Below are 17,548 nucleotides of genomic sequence, written 5' to 3' on the forward strand. Positions count from 1 at the left end.
TACTAACTAAAAAATATATTTTAAGGAGAAAAAGAGATTTTCCTCTCATCATGAAAATGTGGGTTTGTACTTGTTTTGGAAATGAAAAATAAATATCCCATTCAACGGTAAAAAGAAAAGATCCTCTGTTTGATGTCCAAAGTTGTCCTGTCCTATTGTACTGTATGATAATAAACACTAAAACGTGAGAGATTCAACATGTGGTGATGCTGCAACCATAACTGCTCACAAACCTTCAGCCCGGTCTTTGGCCGCTGCTTTTCGCAGACTGTCAAGCAGCCAGCAACTGATACAGCAGCCAAAATCACCAGGAGATAAAGGCCTGTTATTGAAAAGCGAGGCTAACACATGGAGGCCCGGTGGGTGGGTGCATGAGGGGACCGGAGGGGAAACCCAGGCAGGAGAATGGTGCAGAGATGGCAGACGGTAGACTGAAACCGGGGGTTTATAAATAGTCTCTGAAAAAAGATACTGTAACCGCAGCCGTCGGTCACTTCAAGTAAGCAGCTCAGGGCCACAAAGCCGTCTGCTGGCCCGGCAGAGAGGAACAGGAAGCGTCCAATCCCAGAAAGAGCTGAAAAACACGTCGGTCGGCGGACCGTCGCTGGCAAAGCTCGTCAAAAACCAAACACAGCGCAGGTGAATGTTACTGCCGTCGCAAAGATACAGCATCACTGCGTGTGCATGACAACAGGCGCATGGTGAATAAAAGGCAAAGACACTGAGGTCAGTAAAGTTCAATGACCGAGGTTCCAAGGTTTAATCCCCTGTATACAGTATATGGCAGCCTTGGAGGGTGGTGGAGCCAGTGAGGGATCAAGTCTTTGCTAAACTGCATGAACCCTTCCCCATCTAAACATCCTCCTCAGGCTACATTTTCTACAAATCATCATTGGCTTGTTTTGGTGTTTGAGAATGTAGGAGAGTGTTTTTGTACCGAGGTACAAAAATTGTATAAGGTGGTACTTAATTGTGCTTTTATATGGTTCCCCCTCAAAGTGGTTTAATGGAATCTGCAGTCAGAGACCCCTCCGTTGACTCTTCAAGTCGAGCACACATTTTTTTTAGGTCTAGATATATTTCAAACAGACACTGATCCGCTGTCTCCCTCCACAGAGGAGAAGGAGAGTTGAGTACCGGAGCATGCAAGGAGTGTGCTGCTTAGGTGGAGGTGGTGGAGGGAAAAGGATGGGCCGGTCTGGAGCAAGCCCCAGATTAGAAGTTGTTTTTGACCACGCTGGTCCCTGCTGGCCTCAGACTCCACCAGGGGGGGAGGGGGATCTGCGGGAGCAGACGGGGAGGACAAGGGACCTTGGTGGCCTCAGGAGGACTAAAAGGAGGCCGAGGGGAGATCGATGGAGGACGATGCTTACGCTTCGAAATCAGACCAGGCAAGAGACTGCCCGGCACTCCGGAGACCTAAGAGAGCACCGCAGAGTATCTGATTATCAGATAGTCGCTATGGAAAAGAAAACAAATTTGTCGAATCTTCATATTGAACAGCCAAATCTGATTCTACTGAAAAACATCGGGTACAGACAAGAGCCACAATTAGAGGCTTTAGGTCAAACACAAACTAAAAAGACTCAACGATCTGCATCAATAATTATCCTTTTATATGCGTGTGTGGAGCCAGCTGTAAGCCGCAGGGAGACTTTAGTGCTCCATAGGCTTCATGAAACAAGGAGTGCACTTCAATGGTGCTGCCTGGGTGACAAGTTTTGTGGGATTTCTAAGATTTAACTGTCAAATAGCTTCAGAAACCCCCCGAATACCTTTCAGGCGTCAGGATGGCGTCGGCTGTGTTATTCTCCGACTGTCAGATGTGCGGAGGTGAGCCAGAGTTTGAACTTCTCTCAAACTATCTTCCTTCAATCATGACACAAATATTTCTCATGTATCATGAGAACATCTGAGCGCAGAGACTCTCGTCTCCGTTTTTAAATGATGTCACATCTCCTCCCTCTTTACGACCGCTGTTTTTTTTTTTTTTTTACCCGAGTAGGACCATCGCAACAACCGTAAACACTTTTCCCTTCTCCTGGAAAAAACCCAACCCTTCGAGGACGGCACGCTGTAAAAGGAGCCGCAGCCATTGGCCCAGGTGTTATACAGGTATTCTAAAGGGACATTGAGTGAGGCTTAACGACCCTGGAGCACAAACGGGCTGTAAAGACGTACATCATCAGGATTCAGCCCTGATGAGTGTACTGCACATCAGAAACCGATGTTATCGACAGAAAAACAGAGAAATTTGCCTTTGCCTCCATGAAAGCTTTGGTCCATGAATTGGTACACAGATAACACGTCTTCAGATGTCTCAGCCAGCTGATATGACAGATATGCGCGTTTAATGGTGGGAGTGGTACAAGCAGTCTTCATCTGAACGCGACTCAGGAATGCATAATTGATACGTCTCCAAACAACGGAAGGCTTTCATTACTGGATTAGGAAGTCCACAGCAGCCAGGATGCCTGTGTACTATACTTATCCCCTGGTGGCAGGCAGCGTCAACAGCAAAACGGGAGGGTATATACACAAGCACAAGCAGCTGAAAACTGCCTGGAGACGTAGAGGAATGAGATGCTCATAAAACGAGCATAGTGTGAACTCCAGCAGCACCAGGTCCCAGCTGGGCAGCGCTCAGGCTCCAGGGCTCAGCGGGTGCTGCATTGTAAAGGCTCCCACTGACAACAAGGGTCTTGTAACAGAGCTACAAACACAGTTAATAGGAAATCTATGCCTTTTCTGATTTCAGAGTTGCCAAGTAACTGAAACCAACTCGGTACATGCCCGAGACGGATTTACAGCTCCTGCGTCAGGGGTAATGGAAACCTAATGCCTTCAAAACAAGAACTAATCTATGAAACAACAGGGAAAATTTGTTTTAAAAATTCAATAAGTAAATCCAGTTTCCTTGCCGGTTAAGAGGCTAGTGTCTCTTCTCGCCCCACGCTGCCTCGGGCTGCTACACTTCTTCCACCCTCGCCAGGCTATAAAAAGGGGAAAGACGCCTGGAGTTTACTGCTGTACTAACATCCACCTGTAACCCTCCACCACCCGCCTGTAACAATCCGGCCCATTCATCCACACAGGCCGAGCAGAAACTGGAACTTCAGGCGGAAATGCTGTTTTCAAGTCTTATTATTCAACAGGGACAAAAGGCCAGCGTGACACGTCGTTTAGGGTTCGCACTGCCGTATGAAAAAAGACAGATAATACCACAGAACACGTGTGTGTGTGTGTGTGTGTGTGTGTGTGGATGTGTATAATATGAGGAAGCTCATGAGCACAATACAGTACCTGCACATAGTCTGTAGTCCCCGGTGGAGACGCCTCCTCCCTGCGGCATCATGCTCTTCATCCTGAAGGCTTCCTCAGGGTGGTTGAAGCGAAAGAAGGCTGATTGGCCAAAACACAGCATACAGCCTGGAAAGCAGCAGATGGGTCCATTAGATGAATTTGTATCCACAGGAATTTGGCGGCATAACACAAACACCATTTTAAAGTAGGAGATTCATTGAGAGCGAACAAGTACGGGTCAACTCATCTGAAAACTAAAACACTAGGAGTACAATACTGTACGCTAAAATGCTAACATAAACGTTACATTAATATACGGAGTACATTAGGATAATTCAGTGCAAGGCGTCATCATTGACTAAAGCCATATTTTGGCAATGTGGACGATACGTAGGTCCGTCTGCTTTCCTGCGGAGAGAAAACTGATAACACTTTCATCTATATGCTAAATATAACGCTAAAGCCAGAAGGGGATTATCTTACTTATTTTACAGAAATAGTTACAGCATGTTCCTTCCCATTAAACAACCACCTGTGGTTTTTACATTTCTCTTTGTGTTGTGATTAATATAGAAGATTATAACTATTAAATGATTGGAGGAGGATAGGTAATTCTTTAGACAGAGCCAAGCTAGCAGTTTCCCTGTAGTCTTTATCAACTCTTATTTCTTTAATACCCTGTTTTAATTGTTTTTTATGGTTGTTTTTTTACAATCATTGTGTTGTTGAGTGTTGCATTGTTTAGGCTTGTTAGAATTCACTTGTTGTTTTGTTTTAATGGCTTATTTTATGTGAAGCACTTTGTAACTGGAGTTTAGAAAAGTGCTATACAAATAAAGTTTATTATTATTACTTCTTTAGCTAAGCTAACAGGTAGCCAGTGGTGGAAGAATGCGTACTCAACATCCTTTACTCAAAGTAAAAGTACCAATATCACAGCTTCAAAAAACTTACAAGTAAAAGTAAGTAGAAGTATGGAGGTATTATTAGATAAATGTATATTTTAAGTACTAAAAGTGAAAATACTACGAGGCAGTAGAGCGTAACATTAATAACTTGCTAATATAGAACAATGTATAGGCAGCATTTTATTGTTGTAACTGTGGAAGGTGGAGTTAGTTTTAGTTTATACTTTAGTGATGTTGTTTGTCTCAGTGGTTCTCAACCTACGGGGCCAGACACTCCAAAGGGTCACAAGACCAATCTTAGGGGTCGCAAGATGATTAATGGGGTATAAAAGAAAAAACAAAACATTCAGGTACACAAAACATTTGTTGACTTGTCTCTAATCTTTGTGAAAGTTTGGATGATTACAGTTATTTAAATGAAACCATACGAGAAGTTTCAACTGTGACAACGGGCCCCAACTGCTTCATTGTGATTTATCACAGGTCAAAATTCAACAATAGGTTGTATTTAAGGAATTAAATTTTGTTTGTTTTTTGTTAAGTCTCACAAATTCTGAAAAGAACAGTTGGGTAAAAATGTTAAATAAATGTAATGGTGTACAAATGACAATATTTTTCTCTTAAATGTAGAGCAGTAGAAGTACAAACTACCGTAAGAAGGAAATGCACAATACTTACAATACTTAATACTTGAGCAAATGTACTTAGTTACTTTCCAGCCCTGCCAGCAGCTGGCTCTTTCTTAATATGTAGCCTACAGACATGATGGTATAGCTTCAATCTTTCAAGTGTCACCGAGACAAAGGAAATAATTGTGCAACCAAAGACGCTGCGCTGACTCAGACCACACCGAGATCGCCATTAACACAAAGCGTGAGGGCACACAGTCACACTGTAGAAGACAAAGTAGAGAACACACGTTGTAGCATCATATGAGTTTGGGAGACATTTCTAACGTGCAAAAAGCCCATATTTACGAATGAATTTTAAAATCTCTAGATTTTCTTTTCCTGTCTGGGAAGCAGGATGCTGCATCAGATGTGTAATTTATTTGTAATTAGTAGGCCACAATGCCCCCCAACATCTCACTAAATGAAATCCCATCGGTTGAACAATTTGATCTGCCTCGCCCTGACATCCTGCTTCTACAGGAAATTCATCCAATTAAGGAGATAACGCGGTTTGAAAAGTGCCGTTTCAGTACATATTCAAGCCCATCATGAAAAAAACCATGAGGACAGACTGAGTTTACTATTTGAAAAATATCAAATGATCCATTTCAAAGTTTGTCAGATGTTCATTAACTAGGTCAAATGTGCTAAACCATACTTACTTCATTTTAGGATTTCAGATATATGGTGGCATTATTGTTGTTATCATCATAATAATGTCAGACTGACTGTACTGTACATTTGCATTTGTTGTCCGATGCTTCTTCAGCACTTTAAAGTTGCACTCATCAAAATTTGTATAACATCAGTTGACAAAATGACTGTGTAATTAAAAGGAGTCACTCATAGTGACAAACCCTCAAACAATTATCATCTAACTGCAATTCTCTATTATGTTTTTTTTTAAATATTTTCTTAAGTTTTCTGTAGCTTTAATGTTTTGGTTGACTCTCACAGCTCTCATCGGCTCTGTTTAGGGCTAAAAAGTAGCTGTACTCAGCAAAAAAGCTCACACGAAGCTGCTGTGCATTAAAAGCCTTTCAACACACAAATGGAATCAAAGAGCATATAGAAAAAACAACGAGCTGTTGAACATATGGGACATTTAGCAGCCAGATATATTCCAGAGCATTTAGTGGAGACCCAAAATAGAGCCGGAATTGGAGTAAAAAAAGTAGCATACTAATTGAAGTACAAATGCTAATATGGTTTCATATCTGCTAAACGTGTGAATGGGCTTCCGTTTACAAAAGCACCTGAACACGTGCTATTGGTGGTAGGCCTGTTGCAATGATGTCATAACCGCCTGATTGCAATTATTTTAACTCGTCAGAATCATTTAGCATAATTGTTTCAATCATTTTCATTCATCTGTAGAAAACAGACATGTCATGTTTCCTTAACTATTTCAACGTCGTTTTCCAGCGTTTGAGGTCTGACTGGGGCTCTTTTAATGACATCATCTGCCAAGTGGTTAGAGAAATCCGTCATTACACATTGAAGTTATCCAATGCTACTTTTAAAATGTCATATTCTGAGCAAACATGGCGCCGATCACAGGATTTACTGTTCGTAAAAAGTAAAATGGTATTCATGAAGTGGTTGTTTGATTTTGTCCTTCACTGCACACCGACTGTCAAAAGTGGAGAATATGAATACCGGGCTGATGTTGATTTTGCTTTAGGATGTCTCTCATCATTCATTATAAAATGGCACTCAAGGATCAGGCCAAATATCCACATACATGACACAACTCAGAGCAAACAAACCCACTGCCTCTCTACGGTAATATCAGTCCGACGCACTCATCATCTAGTTTGAAATGTCACAATCCATAATGCACTGAGCCAATTCAGCCCCTCCACGTTCCACGAGCTCGATAGCAGATAAGCAATCACACGTTTATAGCTTTCTAAGTATAGCACCATTGTGTCTCTGTGAGATTACGAGGGGAAGGCCGCCGATAAGATCCTCGCCTGTCGTCATGAGGCCCGAGGTACACGAAGACGGAAACTTCTCTATCACGCAGGAGGCTGCAGTGACACGCAGCGAAGCCAGATGCCCTTTTATTACGGACAGACGCGCACTGACAGCCTGGGAACAAAACCAGCTGATTGCATCACGAGCTGCCGGCGAGGACGCGACCGGTGGAAAAAACAGGTGTTTGGTTCGGTTTTAAACAAGTGGTGTTAACATGCGGCCCGGCAGGAAGCGGAGAAGAAGATGACACATGTTGAGGCCGCGAGAGGACGAGACGCTGCTGCAGATTTAACCGGCTACTTTTGACTAGAATCTGCAGGTGTACCTGGACAGACTGGCGGCTTTAAACGCATGTGCTTGTACGGTGGGAGGAACCTGAGAGCGTCCGGAGGAAACCCATCAATACATAACGAAAACAAGCGCAGCACCGGGATGTACGCGGAGGTGACGGCCTCCACCTGCTTCAGGCACATCGCTGTGCTTTGCTTCGTTTGTGTATAACAGCAGCGGTCTGGGAACTCTTTGCTTGTTCCTCGTGTAATTATCTGGTGACAAGTTGACACAAGCTACTATTTCTGGCGCTGCGTACCATTTTACAGCTTTTGCCTTATTGTGGTCTGGTATCGTCCGCAGGCAAACCAGCTCGAGAAAGATCGTGTTTATTGCGCTCGTACAATAGATTATTGAAAGATGTCTCCCTTTTTCAGACTAAACGTGAACCCCTTCCATCACCTGACTGGGCTGCATCTCATCATTGCTGGCAAATGAAAAAAATCCTTTATTGCTCCCAAGCTATTGCATCAAACGTTACTCATGCGGCACCCCTGCATGAAGCCGTGCATGTACAGCATATTACTTCATTTTATTTCCACACCGTCTGCCTGTAATAGAGTAGTTGACGGCAAAAAATCAAACCGAGGGTTGGCCAGCTGTAGGCGAAGCTTGATGCACAATGCAGACAACGTGTATTATACTCTGAAATTTCCAATCACTTTTTGGACTTTGATTGATTGGCTTGTTTCTTTCAAATAGGGGAATGTGTCTCTTTGATGTCTGTCCACAAGACAAATGGTTTGACTAGTCACTGTCAATCAGCCACTGTTGTGTGAGCGACTAGAAGTCGTGACTACAGACGGCTGTAATACAGAAGAAAAAAAAAGAGAAGAGCTTCTAAAGGCTTTAATTTCTCCACTGTACCAACACTGGTGTCAGCCTGGCTCGCCATATAAACGTAGAAGGCTTTGCTAGTAAGCGTCGGTCTGATCTGAATTCTGCAGACTTAAACCCCCATTGTGAAAACCGATCTCGGAAAACGTAGTCCCTCCGACAAAAAGCCCCTGGTGCCTGTGCTATTAAATGCAGCGGTGTTGCTGAATAACCACTTAAACTGATACTTTATATTGGTACAATAAATCCCTTATGCCTACATGAGCAGTCCAAATGCAGAACTTTGCTTATTTTCATTGGTAATTTTTCCACCATCAGTGTCATGAACTGGTGCAGAGGCTGGAGGTTCTGAAACTTTCCATCAGCACTCTCTTCAGTGGTTACAACACCGTCCTCCGCATAACTTCAGTCTGCATTTTCCACAGTTGGAATTATTTCTGACGATATTTGGAAGTCGCATCAGCTGGAAAATGGGCGCACCATCGGTCTGGTCATGAAAGAGAAAACCCCAAAAAACACGCTGAGTAAGACGTTTGGAAGCAGTTATCGGGATGGTAATACCGTGGTCTGCAGAGCCACGTCAGCTCCGCCGCCGTGTCTTCACGCTCTCCACTTCAGCAGTCATCCGACTCCTTCACCTAAGCTCCTGTTTCCTCAGGATCCTGCCTCCACCTCCCTGACTCACACACACACTCCTACTCCCCTGACAAGCACGAACACGATCTCCCCGCTGGAGATCAATTCAGGCACTTCCAGAGAAAACACCGGTTGAAAAGGAACGTAGCTGGAAGCGGCATGTAGCCGACACAGTCATGACAAAGTCATCGCTCACCCTGGGAGCTGGAGGGGATCTTTTGGGTGATGGCTGTATGGCACGCTGCGTCATTTTCACTCAGCAGTTCTGTCAAACAATGAGCGAGTCTGTCGGAGGGGTTGGGACAACAATGGTGACGGAGATTAACAACTGTAGCTGCAGTAACTGCGTGTCTTATTACGGGCCACAATACAGCTACCGTGATGTTGTTTGGTTCTACATCTATTGTTGATCATAGAAAAAAGAAACCTCATCTTAAAAATCTACAGCCAGGTATTTCACATTAGACCTATTGGAGAGATAAAACAGTGTTGCTGCTTCAACTATGAGTTTACAAACACGTTTCCTGGTCAGAACTTTTAGGAATTACAATAAATTACATAAAGGTAGAAATTACAAAAATTTTATTATGTAAAAAAAAAAAAAAAAAAAGATTACATAACACCCAGGACATCAGAATTCCCATGTAAATTGAACCAACTTCAAAATACTACAACCGCCTGCTTATTTGTGGAGGATGGGGAGGCTGCACGCGTGCATGTGAGACTGGAAGAAAAAAAATGGTGAAAACACTGGAGGCGCCGCGAGTAAATCAAACGCAGCACAAAGAGGGAAGACGTTCCTCCTCCTCGACTCCGTTCTCCCAGAACAAACTGCTGCTGGCAGCTGACACTCACTCGCTGGCCGACCTTGCACCTCAGCCCCGTCCGGCCCCGATCTGTTTCCGTGTGTGCGTGTGCGTGTGCGTGTGCGTGTGCGTGTGCATGGTCACTGACAGGCCACGAGGGATCGCCATGTGATGAGTCGGCAAAACCGAGAGAACACATGGTTCATACACACAGAAACACATGCTCATTCAGACACGGCGGCGGCCGTGTACCATCGGACACCGTGGTACAGCAGCGTCCCAGGAAACTAACAGGATGCAGCGGAAGCTAACGCCACTCATCTCCTTAACCGCAGAACAGATATGCTGCAGGTTTCCCTCCTTGGAGGCCATTAACTGTCTCTGTTCTTTATGAGAGGGGGAACAGAAAAGATTCACATTCTTCCACAAATCATCAATTCATCATCAAATGAGTCAGACCAAACATTCTGCACCATCAGAGAAGATGATTTTAATGTTTGGCCTTCAGACTCCATGAAACATGCTGAAAAGCATCAGCTCACACTTGACTGCAAGATTATTTGTAAGCTCGAATCATTTTATGACACTGTGAGCATTCATTCCTTCACCAGTGTTTTCACAATCAAAACGCCTGTTCAAGGCGTTCAAGATGTCTCGGTACTCACGAATGGCGGACATACAAACACATCTGTCACAATCTTGATACTTTAATGAATGAAAAGCCGTCAACTGAAATTAACGATTTCATTGTCTTTTTCCGTTTATTTGATGCCACAATTAGAATGAGCCTAACCGTGATTCATTACTATTCAGTGGCAGTAAACATTATAACATATAAAAACCTTTAATCACCAACCTTTTTGTTGCAAAACCAACAAATCGCCTCCTCCGAGGCTCACAGGCCTTTTTAAAACCTAAATGTGCCCACAGTGCTCTGGTGTGCAACTTAATACATGATGGTCCTGTCAATAGCTGCTCATTAAAATGCAGTCAGTCGATTATGAGCTTGAGACAAACAGTTGGTGGAGGTAAACATCCTCGTGTGCCATTGAACCACATAACGAAGGACGCGCAACAACATGACCCCACTGAAAGAGCACCAGTCAAATTCTAAATGACGTGGAAATGGTGATGAGATATCTGTTCGTTTCATCCAGATGAATGGAAAGAGTTCTAATGATTATTGAAAATGATTGAAAATTGAAATTATGAATAACTGAAATTCCAACACACAGACCGATACGTACGAGAAGGCGGTTAAGATGAAGATATTAGATACCATTTATGTTACCAGTTTTCTGCAATAGACTAGACTAATGTATTTACCTTCAGTAGTTTTCTCTTCATGTGATGGTTTCCATCGTTAGTGTCTGAATGTGCTGTTCCCACACTGAACTCCAGCTGCCTACTCACTGCTGCTCACTCTCTTAACACCGTATCATAAGTGTATCGACGTGCTGCAAATCCAAACAGACCATTTCCTGCTGCTGCTGCTTTTAATTAAAAGAACTTAACCAAAGAAGCGGCAGAAACCACAGAGACTCTGACCTTTAAAGAAGATGGTTTCTAATTTATGCTCGAATCACAAAAGCAAAGCCGATGTGATATTTTCCTAAATCAATCCATCTGCTTTGAGCTGCCGCTGCAACGCTGTGCGTGCGATGCCAATTAGCACTCATCAATTCAGCTATTACAACACCGTGCGGCCACTTATCAGTGATGGATCCTCCCGCTGCGAGGAGACGCACTTCAGCGAGCGTCAGACGACGCAGCCACACAAAAATAAGTGTAGATTTATGGCCCGGCGAGACGCCGAGCATTCATCCAGCTCCCCTGGAAAGGGGCCGGGATACGGAGATGCTCAGAAAACGGGGCCATGTATCATCCTCGGTCGGGGGAGAAGGGTGGGGAGGCTCGGGGTCGTAAATCATGGAGATAGTCGTTACAGGGCCCCCACACAGCGGTGACACAGAGAAACTGCTTCGCTTCTTCTTGCAATTACAGAACTGAAAGGTAATTTAATGGAAGCACTTGGTGTAAAGTCAATAAACCAAGCAGTGACTGATGGACATTTCAAAACGTCAAATCCGCAGCTCGTCCCCAGCAGCCACCATCCAAACCAAATATGGACTTTCCAACCCTTTTCCTCCGGCGCTGAGCAGATCTGCCGCGGCATGTCTTCCTCATGTAAAACAGAGCTCTGGGCGGGAGACTTAATGAGACCAGAGACATGCCGAACCCAAAGAAATCAACCACTCCTCCGACCACAGAGTCTTTTACCGAGACTGGAAGGGCTTTAGGGTGAAAGATGCTTTGCTGCATGTTGCTCAACACGTGACACCTACACAACAGGACTACACGTGCAGTTTGTCCAGAAAGCACCTGCCGTAGTTGGCGGTGAGTTATAGTGTTGACGTACAATACTGTCCAACCCAAAACCTGTGGCGAGCACGTCTCCCCGGGTGGCCCCGGGGGAGCTCTAGTTTCTCTCACGCCAATCCGTTGCCGTGGGTCCTAATCGGTCGGGGTGACAGCTCAGACGAACCCAAGGGGTGACGGAGGTTGAGCTCTCTGCTGATCAGCTTTCCCCACAGCAGGGGAAGGTGGTCCTCTTTGACATTTGGAAATGAAGCTTCAAAAAAAACATGGCAACCGGCTATAAGCCTCGGTTCCAATAAGGAATGACACGAGTGCAATTTGGGGGTAAATGAAGGACAAATGCTGAACGCCGAGCTCCGGGTTGGACTGAGGCACAACGTCACCGAATGTTTGAGTGGCTAAAGCTCTGCATTTTTCAAGATTGAAACACTTCTTCTGTCCTCCTTGCACCTTTAGTTAAAGCACCATCAGTAGATTTTTTTTTTTTTAACCACTTGCGGGGAAAAACACGCCACTGACGTACACCGATGAACCAAAACATTGCGACACAGACAAAGTGAATGACATTGATTATCCCACGGTAACGGCTCATGTCGAGGCCCGCGATGCAAAGCCAACCGTCGATTTGTGTAATTAATAATAATTAACAGAGCTAAAAGGCTCCAGCTGTGGAGGAGGGTGTTGATTCTCCAGTGGGTTTGACACTACTGGCAACCCCCTTTTCCAATTAAACTGAATCATCTGGGCGACCCTGGGTGTGTTCGTATATAAAGATGGTGATAAATGAGGCTTTAAAGCTTGTTTTGAACAACTGCTCATTCAGTTTCACAAAGAAAATCAAGTCTTTGATAGAACTTTTTTTTTAAAATTCTGGAATTCTTTATTCCAGCACACGTATTACCATCTCACTGTTGTGCTCGAAGGAACGGTACTACGACTGTGACGGTGGATTCACAGGGTGCTTATTCAAATGAACACATTTACATCGTGTCTCGGTGCCGATGTGGTTCCTGCTGTTCTTCTCCTCCGCCGACAGTCCCATAAAAACTGCAGCTCTGACGCCACAGTACACATCTTAACTCCATTACTCCCAATGAAATACAGCATTCCTTTCCATCACTTTATTTGCTCCTTTTTCCACAATATTATGTGTCCAACTATTTCACAATACATGTAAGAAGAATCCACATAATTCGTTTTACATCTAAGGCTCATTACTTTTAGTGTCTGGAAAGGCAAAAAAAAAAAAAGCATGTGATGGTTCCCACATGCAGCACTTAGAGGAGCCATAAATCAAAGTTCCAACCATCAAAATCATCACAGACTCTCTGAGATCTGGGTTCTATATTTGAATCTCCACATTATATCACCCATCCTGAACTGCATTCTGATTCAGGGAACAACAACTAAGTGAATAGAAATGTTATATAACGCTCCCACAGACAGCTGATCAGATTCTGGTATCGGTGGTGTCGGTGTAGGTACATTTAATTTAGTTATGTGGATGAAATCCTGCTATTTTAGTCGACTAAGCGTTAGTTGACAAGAAAAGTCTTGGAAAGGAAGTAAAGGCCCAGATCAAAGTTTCTGTTTCTCCTCATCACTGCAGAAAGGCTAGTTACCACACACACACACACACACACACACACACACACACACACACACACACACACACACACACACACACAGATCCTCTTACGTCTTGGCTGTCAATAATCTGTTAGTAGCCCACAATGAGACCAAGATAGAATTTAGTGTTGTAAAATTAACATGTCAACATAAAATTGTCATTATTTTGTATTTCTCTGTAGTGTTAACAATGTTCCTCATTACATTCTTTGTCAGCCCTCAAACTTAAACCTTTTTCGAATGCTCCAAAAAAAAAAGAAGCATGTATTGCTATAATTCATTATTACTTTGTATAAAATGAATTCATCACAATCTGAAGAGATGTCAAGAAGTACTGCACATCCCTCCTCCTAAAGTCCTAAAGTCCAGCTGGTTTTGTGTACTGGGGCAGTCTTCCTATATTCTGGTAAGAACCCGGCTGTAAAATCTTTATCTTTTCAAAGCAATTCTACACTTTTTAGAAAAGAGACATATTGAGCTGACGATGATGAGTTAATTATATGCGTATATGTATCTGAATAAAAAAAGCTCAAGAGAAAGTTGCAACCAGATTTGGGAGGCTGGTAGAAGATTTGAAAACAACCTGGTTACAATTAGAGGCCTTTTCTTTGGGTTCAACCTCAATCCCTTCATGTCGGCCAAGTGCCACTTACAAAGTACAATTTCCCCGGGACCTTAAACACCTCTCCGCAGACTAACAAATAGCAGCCTGCAATCTCATCTGTGTTAAATTCCTCTCTTTTATTGGTAGACAGACTTATTGTTGTTCCTCATCAGGCATGCAAATGAAGTGTTGTGATGTGAAGATTGGGACTGTAAATATCACGTAAGAAAAATGCACTAGCACTTAACTGGCTTCTATTTCTACCTCCACGTCTATCAACCAATCACCAGCAGTTCATCAGTACTTATTTGGATCAGTGTTATTTGCTGCAGGGTTTTCATTGGCAGCAGAGATCCACATCTGGCACAACCAATGGTAGCGTTAGTGATATCAAACACGCCGGTATCGCTGTGCCCCCTCTCCATAGGAACCCTCTGACCTGAGACAAGCGTGTCAGGATTCCTCCAAGAAGCAGCCGTTCACAGACATCTCAGGACTGCGTCCCTCCGAGGCTGACCTCAGCGAAACGGGCCGCGGTAGAAACCGATGTGTTTAATCGACGGGGCTTCCAACAGCCAAATATGACAAATTGCCACTTTTATAATTTGATGTGCATTAAGGTTCATAAAGGAAATGGCATGCGATGGCGTCAGAGAGCAGAATGAGTGGAGGTGGAGGTGTGTGTGTGTGTGTGTGTGTGTGTGTGTGTGTGTGTGTGTGTGTGGGCACGTATGTGAAAACCCAGCAGTTAATCAGCTAGATTGATTCTCTGAGAGCGAACAGTCCCCCCCTCCCCACCTCCACCGGGATCCGATCAGTCTAATCGCTGGCTTCATCTCGCTGAGTGCACTCGGAGCAATTCTTGCAAGAGCAGCATCTTTCAGCCGAGCTCGGCGTCCTTCAGGAACACCTCGACTCTCGGAGGAGAGGAACAGCCAGGAGTCAGCTTTGGAAGCGCAGCGTCGCAGCACCTGCGAGGCGTCGTTCGCTACGTCGTGGCGTCAACCCTTTGTTTTCTCCCCTGGACGGAGGTTTTCCACATGGCACGACTTCTAGTGAGGTCACGTACCGATCATCACCGTCTTCCCACAAGGACGCCATCACCTCATTCTCTTATTAAACTGCAGGCACATCCAAGTGGATTACAGAGTACATACTGTCATGCCAGGGGAAAAAAAAGCTAATGAGAGTCATGGTGTGCAGCCTATAGATAGAATATGCAAGTCAGCAAAATAAAAGAAATCTCACACTCTCCCTTTCAAGATGAAACAGAAGACAGGTTCATTATTAAAAGAATTCCAATTTCAATATATAGAATATATGATATTTTAACTAGAAATGTGCTTTTGTGGTGTAAATTCTACATGCAGGTAAAATAAAATGAGACTAACTGACCTCCAAGTATTGCTGAAACTTAAGTATACCAATTTTGAAGAAATTAAGACATCCTGATTGGTTCTCTTCATTAAAGAATTACTGAAATGTATCCACTCAGAGCCGATTGGAGCTGAAAAGCCTCTGCTACTTTATCTAATGAAGCCGCCTTTGTCGGCCAAACCTGAAGGAGTGCTGCATGTGACTCTTCTACCAGTGAAGATAAAAGTCTGGAAATGAATTCAGTAAAAAGGGAGATTATTTTTTTTTTTTTTTTTTTTTTTCAACCATGAAAAAAAGAGAAAATGCTGAAAACCTGAAAAAGATGGAACTTTTAATTTGAAATCCAGGAACATTGAGTAAACCTAGTGCCTTAATACCAGAGCTGACAAGAGTAATCACTGTAAACCCTCGGGAGTGTTCCTTTGGGACAGCTCAGGCCAATCAGAGTTAATGCCACATCGTGCCTCGAGGGTATTGTGGCATTAAATGGAGAGGTGGTTAGCAGCCGCGCTCCGTCCAGCCGATCAGAAATGTGTCTGTGCACCAAATATTCCATCGTTTCTCTCATAAACATCTCCGTGTGGGTTTCTTTTTTCTTTCCTTTTGCGCTGGTACGACCACATTAAATCTTTCCAGTGTGTCGGCTTAGCCTGAAGTACATTTCCCAGAAGATTAGATGAGGGGAACGAGAGGTGGTCAGAGCAAAGACGCTCCCATATTCTACCGGAGTGAGTCCATGTAGTTTTGTTGACATTACTGTACGACAAGGAGATGCTGTTATATATTTACACACTAGTAACACTGGTTGGGCCCAACGAAGCTTGTCACTGCTGTTGCTGCCTCTGGACCGTCCTGCCTGCCAGAAGCTTCGAAAACAGATTTCCTCTCATCTTACAGGATTCCCATCGTCCCGACGACAGAGTGAACACAAGATGCAGAATGAACACTGGTGTTTGAGCAGAGTCCAAAAAAAACAAGATGGCAAACAGGCAAAGACGACTACAGCTGTTGACAAATTTCTGAGTGGAGCTTCTTCAAAAAAATAAATGACGATGAGCTGCAGTCAAACTCTGGCAGATCATCAGTCTGCCACAACTACGCACAGCCATTAGAGTGAAGTACCGCGCAACGGTACATCCACAGATCAATTATCAAAGGCCAGACGAAGTGAGTTTGATGTTGGACGTTCGGCGCGAACAATCGGCCCGTCTCAAAGATGAAGTTAGAGACATGCTTCTCATCAGCTTCATCCAAGGCGATGGTTTTAGAAGATGGATGGCATTTGTTGAGCCCAAGTTCACAAGTGAGTCTCTCCTTCTCTTTATGTGTGTGTGTGTGTGTGTGTGTGTGTGCGTGTGTGCGTGCGTGTGTGTGTGTGTGCGTGCGTGCGTGCGTGTGTACGTGTGTACGTGTGTACCTGTGGGGTGGTATCGAATAAAAGCCAAATAATTCTGAGTGATTATATGATAGTGCTATTGCTTGAAATGCCCCTCCCACATTCACGTGACATCCCGGGGGGGTCGTCCCGCCCGCAAGTAAAGCTGCAGCAGCAAAGCCCCTGATTATAATGAACTGAGCCAGTCTTGATTTCAGAGCTTAGAAATTCCACTTTTAAAGAGGAAGACGGTGTTATTTCTGCTTTTGAAAGTTTGCACAGGCTGAGTTAAAAGTGGCTTTTAAATCCCACAAAGCGTAGAGTCTCAACTCATCTAAAAAGAGCTTATACTGTACGCTATGCCCAAACTGAGCACGCCGCCGCTCCTCTACGACAGCTTACAGAGAATCTAAAAGAGCTGCAGTTTGGCGCTTTAAAGTTTTCCACTTGATGCCAGGATGAGAGCACTACACATACCGGCAGCCGCCGAGGAATTCTGCCTCCCTGAGTCCTCGCTGTGATTCCAACAGCAGAGTCACCGTAACGCCCTGAAGCTGTATATTTTAATGCAGCTACACTCCTCTCATCATCAGGCAGAATGCACCCTTCACCGTACCGACACTCTGCAGTCACTGAAACTCTTTATTCACTACGAGTTGACGGCGAGGAAAAGCTCCGGTCACTTTGTGATTTTACCACAAACAAAAGGCGCC

General features: G+C 44.1%; 1 protein-coding gene across 1 annotated transcript in view; it reads right to left on the minus strand.

Moving 5' to 3' along the window:
- The window catches only part of phldb1b (pleckstrin homology-like domain, family B, member 1b), an 89,751-nt gene that overhangs the window by 52,639 nt on the left and 19,564 nt on the right, over positions 1 to 17,548 (minus strand). Inside the window, 1 exon segment of the mRNA XM_069147364.1 lies at positions 3,304 to 3,429. Within this exon segment, the coding sequence (XP_069003465.1) occupies positions 3,304 to 3,429 (126 nt within the window).

Source organism: Embiotoca jacksoni, unplaced genomic scaffold, assembly GCF_022577435.1.
Source record: "Embiotoca jacksoni isolate LCO1_2020_lvr unplaced genomic scaffold, fEmbJac1.0.p SCAF_14, whole genome shotgun sequence".
Taxonomy (NCBI): Eukaryota; Metazoa; Chordata; class Actinopteri; family Embiotocidae; genus Embiotoca; species Embiotoca jacksoni.